Source organism: Primulina eburnea, chromosome 5 (genome assembly GCF_022965805.1).
Source record: "Primulina eburnea isolate SZY01 chromosome 5, ASM2296580v1, whole genome shotgun sequence".
NCBI classification, from domain to species: Eukaryota; Viridiplantae; Streptophyta; class Magnoliopsida; order Lamiales; family Gesneriaceae; genus Primulina; species Primulina eburnea.
This window is the reverse complement of record NC_133105.1, coordinates 2,584,776-2,594,264: the sequence shown is the minus strand read 5'-3', so window position 1 is coordinate 2,594,264 and position 9,489 is coordinate 2,584,776. Positions and strand designations below refer to the sequence as shown.

General features: G+C 34.4%; 1 protein-coding gene across 4 annotated transcripts; it reads left to right on the top strand.

Moving 5' to 3' along the window:
- Window positions 1–419: 419 nt before the first annotated feature.
- LOC140832259 (probable anion transporter 6, chloroplastic) lies at window positions 420–9,255 on the top strand. 4 transcript variants are annotated; one of them, XR_012118095.1, is made up of 17 exons: window positions 421–962; window positions 1,614–1,759; window positions 1,920–2,019; window positions 2,261–2,313; window positions 2,732–2,806; window positions 4,343–4,423; window positions 4,827–4,888; window positions 5,596–5,663; window positions 5,943–6,058; window positions 6,144–6,180; window positions 6,625–6,720; window positions 7,337–7,478; window positions 7,569–7,621; window positions 8,246–8,332; window positions 8,582–8,719; window positions 8,818–8,874; window positions 8,995–9,255. XR_012118095.1 is itself a non-coding variant. In XM_073196164.1 (16 exons), exons 1-15 carry the CDS (start codon window positions 606–608, stop codon window positions 8,681–8,683), a joined length of 1,575 nt encoding a protein of 524 aa, XP_073052265.1. In that variant the 5' UTR covers window positions 421–605; the 3' UTR covers window positions 8,684–8,719; window positions 8,995–9,255. The 4 variants fall into 4 exon arrangements, 1 of the variants encoding a protein (XP_073052265.1); XR_012118096.1 differs by having other exon boundaries at window positions 8,582–8,722; window positions 8,854–8,874; XR_012118097.1 differs by lacking the exon at window positions 7,569–7,621 and having other exon boundaries at window positions 420–962.
- Window positions 9,256–9,489: the final 234 nt, after the last annotated feature.

Below are 9,489 nucleotides of genomic sequence, written 5' to 3'. Positions count from 1 at the left end.
TTTAAAAAATGATCGAGTTGACGAAGAATTATTATTATTATTGTTTAGTGTTGAGAAACAAAAGTGATAATTGATAGACATTTATCTTTTTTTTTTAAAATATAAAAAATATGCGTGCGTACACGAGTTCTCTTCACGCAAATAACAAGATCGTTCTATTTACATGTGTTCAAAATGGATTATTCCATCTACTGCCTGCAGGGGTACATCCTGGCCCATTTTTTTTAATTATTTTTTTTCCATGAAGTAGAATCTTAACCATTGATATGGGATGTGGGCACTATCCAACACTCAGGATCGAACAACAGTTCAAAATAGTTATTTTATTTTTTTGAAGAAAACAATATTATTATTTTTAAAAAGGGAAAAAATTAATGATGTTCCAAATTCCATTTCAATTGGGCGTCCACAGCCCAGCCTCCATCCTCGTGGCAGTATTTGGTCCTTTCTTTACTGTCGTGTTTCCCTTCTCTTTCTCGACACATAAACAACGTTAACTTCTTCGACTTCTACTATTCCATTTTCCTTTCAAAGGCTCTGCGTTTGGTTTGCTTTATCTCCCGCAATAATTCAGGACAAGAAAAAGGAAAAAAGGGACTAAAGAAATGACAGCCCAGATCACCTTAGGCCCGGATCACAATTTGTCCTACATTTCATGTTGCACGAAGCATAAAGCTTCGAACTTTACAGCTCCAGTGGAAAACTTGAGCTTGAATGCATCTCCCTTCAACAGAAAACTAAAATTTAAAGTTTCTTGCAGTATCAAGGAGAGAGAAAGAGAAAATGTTGCTGGAAAAAGAAGAATATTTAATGGGTCTGAAGCGAACGATCGGTTGGAGGAAGAAATTAGCGACGGTGAAGTGGGTCTGGAATGGGATTGGCCGCCATGGCAGAATCTTCCTCAAAGATATAAGCTTATTGGAACTACGTCTCTTGCCTTTGTTGTTTGCAATATGGATAAGGTAATTTTCTGTTTGTTGTTTCGAATTTGGTCTATTTATGATTTTCATTAGAAATTTATGAATTTAAAAGGAGTATTTATACTTGATTGTTGAATTTGGTGTATCATGATACCATTCTTGTGAGAATTTAGGATGGACAGAAAGTCAGTTTAAGGATAAAGAGTTAGAACTTTTAGAAAAATTGTGCATGAAATTTTGCTTCTTTATAGGTTACGGTGTACGTTGTTTTGTTGCTTTATTAGTATACAAATGCGCGGAAGCTATGATTTTAATACTCTGTTGAAGTTTGTTTTTATTGTTAACTATTTCAGTAACATGTCACTAACTCTTGTCGTTACCTTACAGAGCAAATGCTTTTGTTCAAAGAAATGTTACCACATTCTGCCATCCATATACCTGAAGGAGGGTTTCTTCCCACAAAATTTTGAGTTGAACATTGTATATAGAGTTATGCAAGTTTTCGTGCTTATACACATCGTGTTGATAATTTATAGGTTGGTTTCGCATAGGACAAATATAGTTAGTAGTTTGATAAAAATTGCAATCCTTTTAGAAATATTGTCTATATTGGTTAATTGTTGTCTGCAGATATCATCTATTAGGAAAATGCCTGAGACGTTAATTATGAACTAATTGCTCCTATGGTGTTAGGTGAATTTAAGTGTTGCCATTATCCCAATGTCACATCAATTTGGTTGGAATGCTTCTGTGGCTGGTTTGGTGCAGTCATCTTTCTTCTGGGGTTATGCGTTGAGTCAGTTGCCTGGTGGTTGGCTCGCAAAGATTTTTGGTGGAAGGTTAGCAATGGAACTAGTTTTACATTATAACATTACAAGAGCAAGATTGCTAATGGTGACATTGTTCTCTACTTATACATGTTATTTCAAAGATAGTTTATTCCAACTTATTTTATCTTTAGAAGCTTTTTTTTTTCTCCATTATTATTTCTCTGTGCAGAAAAGTTCTTCAAGTGGGAGTCCTTGTCTGGTCTCTAGCCACAGCGTTTGTACCTATTGTTGCTGGGTTCATGCCAGGACTTATCTTTTCCAGAATTTTGGTAATTATGCACTCTCTATGACTTGCATCAATGTAGAAAATCTGTTGATTGAGATGTATGAACCTCTCGCCCTATCTAAGAACAAATGTGAGTTTATCCAAATAGATATTTATTTTTGTGTTGCTAATAAGTAATTTTCTTGAATGGAACTCACACTATTATGCCTGCAGTTCTTTATCTATTTTTTTTCCTTAAATAAAAAAGAATCTATTATTATAAGTATCTGATCTAGCAATTTTAGGTTGGGATAGGAGAAGGTGTTTCTCCATCAGCTGCCACAGATATGATTGCTAGGTATGTTGTTTTGATGTTGGGTACTTGGGATTCCATGAAACTCCCTACCCCACCCCAACACCCACACAGACAAAATAAATAAAGAAATAAAAGAATGTTATAAGTGCTGGGAGGAATAAAGGAAGTGACGTTCGAGAGCACAAGATGCTAATCCAGCCATCTCTAATGTTAGATGCTGTTAAATTTCTTCCTTTCCGAAATTGTTTTTACTCTTAATGGTTCTACAATTAAGTTTATCGACTCACTTATTTTTAAATTTTCAAGTTATAGCCACATTCTACCGAATTCTTTCCTTGTAGTCATTGCCATTCTTCCGATGGTTTAATAATTTTAATCCATTCCACTCTTGCTGGAGCTCTCTATCTATTGCTGATTTCTTTGTGTGTGTTTACATGACATGGGTGTTCACTATTTTCAGGTTGATACCGATAGGAGAGCGCTCACGTGCTGTATCTTTTGTGTTTTCTGGTTTGAGTGTTGGAAGTGTCTTGGGGTAATTATATATATTTAACTCTAAATCTTCCTTTTATTTTAACATGTATCGATTATTTGTATGCTAGTTATATCTTCATGCAGTGAGAAACCCACATTTACCTGCCAAAAGCAACATTTTGCAATTTGCATAATGTATCCCATTTGGTTCGTGGGTGAATCTAAAAATGTCCAGTATTGATTTCTCATACCTTCAGGAAATGCCTTGTGATAATATTAGTTCAAATTGAAATGGGAGTTCACTCTTTTTACTTTTGTTTGCCCATGGATCTCTGCTCTAATCTGTCCTCAAGAGATTTTTTTCTCACCATTCCTCCTATTTATCCATTTTGTGGGGAGTTGTGGAGATAACCCATACCCAGGTTACATGGTATATATTTTCCTTTAAAACTTTGTCACTTTAGATAGTTAAGCTCTTGAGTACGAGCTACACATTTCATTTGCTTAATAGAGGAAGGAGCAGACAGTTAGATTGTTCACTAAAATCCCATAACATGATGTGTATACTTGTATGGAGTACGCATATTAACTAATTAGAAGTTAAATTAAGTAAGCTTATAAAATATTTGATTGAACAAAAATTAAATAATCAGAGCTAGTTTGGTATGAAGCTTCCTGCATAAAACGGAAAATAAACTAAATCAGTGTATGAAATAAATGACAAAAAATTTTCTTTGGTTATGAATTTAGAAAATGACAGTACTTTAATTATGGATATCATGGAATTGAGTGGTGGAAAATGTGGGAGTTGATTTTAGAAAGTGTTCAGTTACTTTTATTTTGCAGTGCTGCACATGGATACACTCAGTGGCTGCCCAGCTTGTAAATGCAGGGTCAAGCTAGGTGCACTTAAGGGATTATTTTGAAATATGGTCTGCAACGACTTATTTCTCGCTTGATGAATACTGAATATCACATGCTTTGTACTGGAAAAAAATTGAGTCTCGCTCTGAAAGCAAAGAAACGGGGGTTGAGGGTGTTCATTTGTTAGAATTTTTCAAGATCTTGTAAAGGCAAGAGAAAGATTTGCTAAATAGCATTGAAGTTGTAGGCTGCTAGCTGTACTTCACACAATCCATTTCATTTCGCATTAGGAGGAATGTTTTTTAAGTACCGAGAGCTCTATTTGTTTTTATTTTTGCTTTGAAGGCTGTCCTTTGCTCCTCGTTCTTGTTCATTTGACCTTTAATTTACCTAGAGCACGCATGCACGGAATGCTAGTATGCATATCTGTAGATTAGGATCAAGTCTTGGAAATAAAATATTTGATATTCAGATTCATAGGGATTCTCTATTCATTGTTGTGTATATATAGGTGCACAATGCTTCACATAAGAAATACAAGGTATATATTTCCCCCAAAGTTGGCAATGTCTTCCATATAATTATTTTTAGTATTGCAAGCCTGTTGTGTGAAATAAGATATTTTTCAATGTACATTGGATGCCAAGCCACGTGACATTCGCTTTCTTGTCCCTTGACTTATGCTAAACAGTTTGAATTTACACTTTGGTAACATTGAATTGTTGAACTGCAGGCTTCTTTTCGCTCCTCCTCTTATCAAAAACTATGGCTGGGGTTCTGTATTTTACATTTTTGGCATCTTAGGTGTAGCCTGGTAAGATATACATAGAGTTTAAACTGCTTTACCTTACTTTGTTCTCAGAACAAAATATCAATAAATAAAGTGTTAAAACAGCATTGCTTTACCTAATTCCGTGATATAATATAACAACTAATTAAACAGGAACAGGAAAACAACGATAAAATAATAGATGAAGTGAACACTCCCATATTTGTTATTTCAACCCATGGTAGAACCAACTATAAAAATCCCCAGATACCTGTTGTCCCCCCTCATGTAATAAAACTAGATGAATTCTTCCTTTGTCATAGGTTATGAGGTTATATTTACTGGTTTAAAAGCTCTCAATCTCTTTGTCTGAAATTTCATCCGTGAAGGAAAACTTCACTTTAATCAGCAAGATGCAGGTCCTTTAATGTCTTGAATTATTTTGTAGGTTTCTTGGATTTCAGTTTGTTCAAGAAGATCAAGCTCCACTTAATGCTGCTTCTCTATCATGTATGCTAGTTTTTGTTCATTTAGATTTCTGCCATACTGTTTCTCATTTTCAGAAATAACTGAGCCGCTTCTATTTTGTGTGCTAGTCTTTATTCATTTCAGTTCTTGCCTAATCTTACTCATTTTCATAAGTAACCTAGCTGCTATTTCCTTTTTGGGGGGTTGATTTGAATAGTTTACATCCTGTAAGAATAAGATCTTTTGTGATGTACTTCAAAAAATGATGTGGATGCTACTTTTGAAATCTCTCCTTATCTTTCTCCGTTTCTTTAGAGGGGGTATCTCATGTAAACTTTCAAAATTAACCACATAAAAATTATTACTGTCCAAAATTTATTTCAAAAAATTATATTCAATTTGAAATTTTTTAATTTTAGTATTATTTCTTATATCATATATTTTTTTATAACCCATTGTCATTCTAAGCATAATTTAAATAAAAGTGATTAAAATAATTATTTTAATGATTTTTTTATTTGATTTTTTACACAGAGTCACAAACATAAAACGTGTGCAAGATTACTTGTGTTATGTAGTGCTGCATCATCTAAGAGTGTTAGAAAACATAAATATGGAATAATGCTGTTGGAATTTGATTTAGGCTCAAATTCAACAACAATGTTTTGAATCAGGTCAGACTGCATTGAATCTATATTCTTATGGTCAGGTTTTTTTCTGCACATGCTTAAATGCTTAATCCACTGCAGGGCCACAATCTGACCCTAGGAGCAAGTCATCTAATTCATCTTTGGAAGAGTTGAGAACCTCGCTGAGAGTACGTGTGTCTGTTTCATTCATGTGACTGAAACCTGTCTTTATGATTTTCAAACACATGATATTTTTCTACGTCTATTAAGCCACAGTTCTTGGATATGTAAATGTTCAAAACCTGATCTTTTAAATCGTTGATTCAAAATTATTAATGTTATGTTTCTCAAGTTACTGATATTTGACACATGTCTTTGCATTAGAATTAAAGGGTTTGCTGGATGCTGTAAGGCGTAAGCGATACGATTTTTATTTTTCTAACTGGTCATTTCTTGTGCTTTTGCAGGATGTACCCTGGAAAGAATTTTTCAAAAGTAAAGCTGTGTGGGCAATGATATATGCTCACTTTTGTGGAAGTTGGGGTCATTATACCTGCCTGTCTTGGCTTCCCACATACTTCAGGTATGTGTTTGATTAAACGGAAAATGATTGATTTCATGATAGTTATTATGTTATAATATTATGGCTCTTGCAATATTCCTTGCAGTGAGGAGCTGAACCTTAATCTGACAGAAGCTGCATGGGTATGTCAACTACATAATTGTATGGAAAATTTTGTAAAAAAAATTAAAAGTGATATTGTCTCGTGGATAATATATGGATAACCTTGCAATGGAGGTGGTCTCATCATCGATCTCACAACACACACACGCGCACAAAGTTTTGATATGCCTGCACACTTATGTGAGCAACGATGAGGCGACACTCATATGTTAGATGTTGAATTTTTTTATGTTTTATCACATCCAATAGGCGTGTCACCTCATCGACGCCCATATAAGTGTGCAAACATATCAAAATTGTGTATATACATATATATATTGAGGCTTACACAGCCCCAATAAGCATGAATTTCCTTCATTGTGTCTTTGCCTTTAAAACACACTATTGATAATCTTGCAATAATATATATTCAAGGGTTTCGGAAAACTCTTTGTATTAATTTTCTGTTTTTTATACACTTTCAGGTATCTGTTCTACCTCCTCTAGCTTCAATCTTTGTAACAAGCATTGCATCACAATTAGCTGACAACTTGATTTCCAAGGGTGTTGAAACCACTGTGGTAAGTTGAAGAGTAATGTTTTTTTTATTCCGAAATTATTTGATTGAACTGAGAGCAATTTGCAAGGCCTTCATGCTGTCTAAACATGTGATGCATGAATTTAAGACGAGATTTCGTAGTGCTCGCCTTGTGTAGTTATGCTTATCTTGGGGAAGACCCCAACAGAAGGAAGGCCCGTGAAACATTAGGATAACTATGGAACCATGAAACTTTAGAATAACTTATGGAACCTTCTCATTGGTTAAATCATCAAAAAACAACCAGGCTCAAAAGCAGGCGAGCTCTCCAGATGAGAAAATTCAAATTTCGTGTGTGATTCTTTTAAAATCTTGTTTTGTCCCCTTCTGCACCCCAAAATTTTCTGATCCACTCGAAGTGTAAACATGTAGGCAAAAGTGTTTGTTCCCAACATGTATATGGAAAAGTGTATGCCAAAATGGTTATTCCCAAAATGTGTATCCTAACTAATTCCTCATACAATGGTATAGGAAACACTTCATGCTCATCCTTCTTGAATGTCTCGTTATCATCTCTACATTCTTTCTTGCACAAGTTTCTAAACTGAAGTAAAAAATGTGATGCCATTTGGAATAAGGACGTAAGTGTTTGCAAACAGGTGCGGAAAATTTGCCAAACAATCGCATTTGTATCTCCTGCAACTTGCATGATTCTTTCCTCTCTGGACTTAGGGCTGAGTCCATGGGAAGTTGTTGCGATCCTTACTGGAGGTTTAGCTCTGTCGAGTTTCGCCTTATCAGGTATGGAAGTGAATAAGCTTTGTAAATACAGATGTATTATCCAGGTCAAACTATGTTGGAAATGTTAATTTTGTCATTTGTTGCCTACAGGACTATACTGTACACACCAAGACATTTCTCCAGAATATGCAAGCATCCTTCTGGTTTGTATAGAAAATGAAAATAATTTCTGTGTGTAATCTGAGTTTAGGAGTCGATTATAGGTCTTGTTCTACACCATGAGAGCAAAGTAGGGTGTATAAAACGTTTTTGTTGTGTCTAAAATCTTATATTACCTGAATTTTGAGTGATATAATACTTATATGATACTTTTAATTAATATTTAAAGCTGATGAGAAAAATCTTTATGATTCTTAATTAAGTTTGTGCATTAACTTTTGGGAATTTTGGTTGATATTGAAGCGATAACATTGAGCTTTAATTTTTAAGATAATTCATTTTGTATTTATCAAAGTAATAATTACTGAATAAAATATAACTCATTATGTATAGATTGAAGTATATTACTGAATAAAATATAACTGATTATTTCTAAGTTCGAGCCTCCCTAAACGAACCAAGCTCATTAATGAAGGAAATTTTACCCAAGCCTGTATTTTGATAGGCTTATTTTGAGTTCGATTAGTTTACAGCTCTATCAAAAAATTTGCCCACAAACTTTTGTTCACAACTTTATGGCAAAATATTCCCATGTGATTATACTTGGGAATCCGTACACAATTTAGATTGTATTCAAATGTCAATAGTGTTTACATGTGTTCTTGCAGGGCATAACCAACACCGTCGGGGCCGTACCTGGAATTGTTGGTGTTGCTCTCACAGGTTATCTGTTTGATTCAACGCATTCCTGGGGGGTAAGTTCCTCTTGTGCCTACTTTTCAGAGACAGTGATCTATCGAACTTGTTAAAGGAATCCATTTTGTTGCCTTATCAATCCCTCCTCACAAATCAATGTGGGATAGGGGGTGTCATATCGCACCTGTACTTTATTGTGAAGTAGACATGTTTTACTTCTGCCTCTACTCGCTTGCTATTGAACTATTGCAGGTTCTTTTCTCGTTTCATGGTACTCGTCATTATTTAATTAAATATTTTTGGAACAGATCTCATTATTCGCACCATCGATATTTTTCTACCTTACCGGTACCATTGTATGGTTGACGTTAGCAAGCAGTAAACCACAAACTTTTGAAAAGAGCGACTGACTTTACAGCTTGGATCCGTCGTGACTTAGTACAGAGGTATTTCTGCTCTTAACAGTAATTTTGTGCAGATGTTACCCTTGCTGATGGACTATATTATCTTTTCCATTTATCTTGATTCTTGTGCAACAACGTAGGCTTTTAACATTGACTACAAGATGAGATTGTGTATAGCCGATGGCTTTGAACCACAGGTTGTATCTGAAACAATTGTAGATAAATTTTTCATGCAAAATTTGTTAATATAAACATGTCAAGTTTAATAACATGGTATAGATTCATTTCTGAATCTCAATGCGTCATTTGCCTTGTAGGTCTTTGTAGGAGCACTCGGCCGAAGAAATTTAAGTCGCGATAAGCTACATCATTTGGTATATAGCAATGTTCAGTGAAGAAAGTTAAGGCCGCGAGCTCGATTTTTAAGTGGAGATCGTTAGAGAGGCTATTGTTGTGTTGTGTGGACTGGAGGGAAAGGGTACCCTCGAATCTGTTAGATTTTTAAACTAATATGTACATATTTATCATCTTGTATATCATGAAAAGAAATATGATTTCGTCTCTTACATTTCAAAATATTTCAGCATGTTATGCTTATATTTCATGTTCAATTTCTAGCCTTATATTCGAGTAATTGAGGGGTCCAATTTGAGGAAATAATCTTTGTAAAACTTTATTTTTAAAAACTTACCCATCTCCAAGTATACTTGAATATTTTCAAATACACATGATAAATTTTTTTTAAAGAAAAATGTTCAATTGAAGTTATCTTGTTAATTACCCTGATTGACCACTATCATACTATAAATGTT

What these genes read in the sequence shown, in the direction of transcription:
- LOC140832259 (XM_073196164.1), top strand. Translation starts at nt 606, where the DNA reads ATGACAGCCCAGATCACCTTAGGCCCGGATCACAATTTGTCCTACATT. An exon ending in AATATGCAAGCATCCTTCTG is followed by an intron (nt 7,622 to 8,245) that starts GTTTGTATAGAA and finishes GTGTTCTTGCAG; the next exon opens with GGCATAACCAACACCGTCGG. An exon ending in ATTCAACGCATTCCTGGGGG is followed by an intron (nt 8,333 to 8,581) that starts GTAAGTTCCTCT and finishes TTTTTGGAACAG; the next exon opens with ATCTCATTATTCGCACCATC.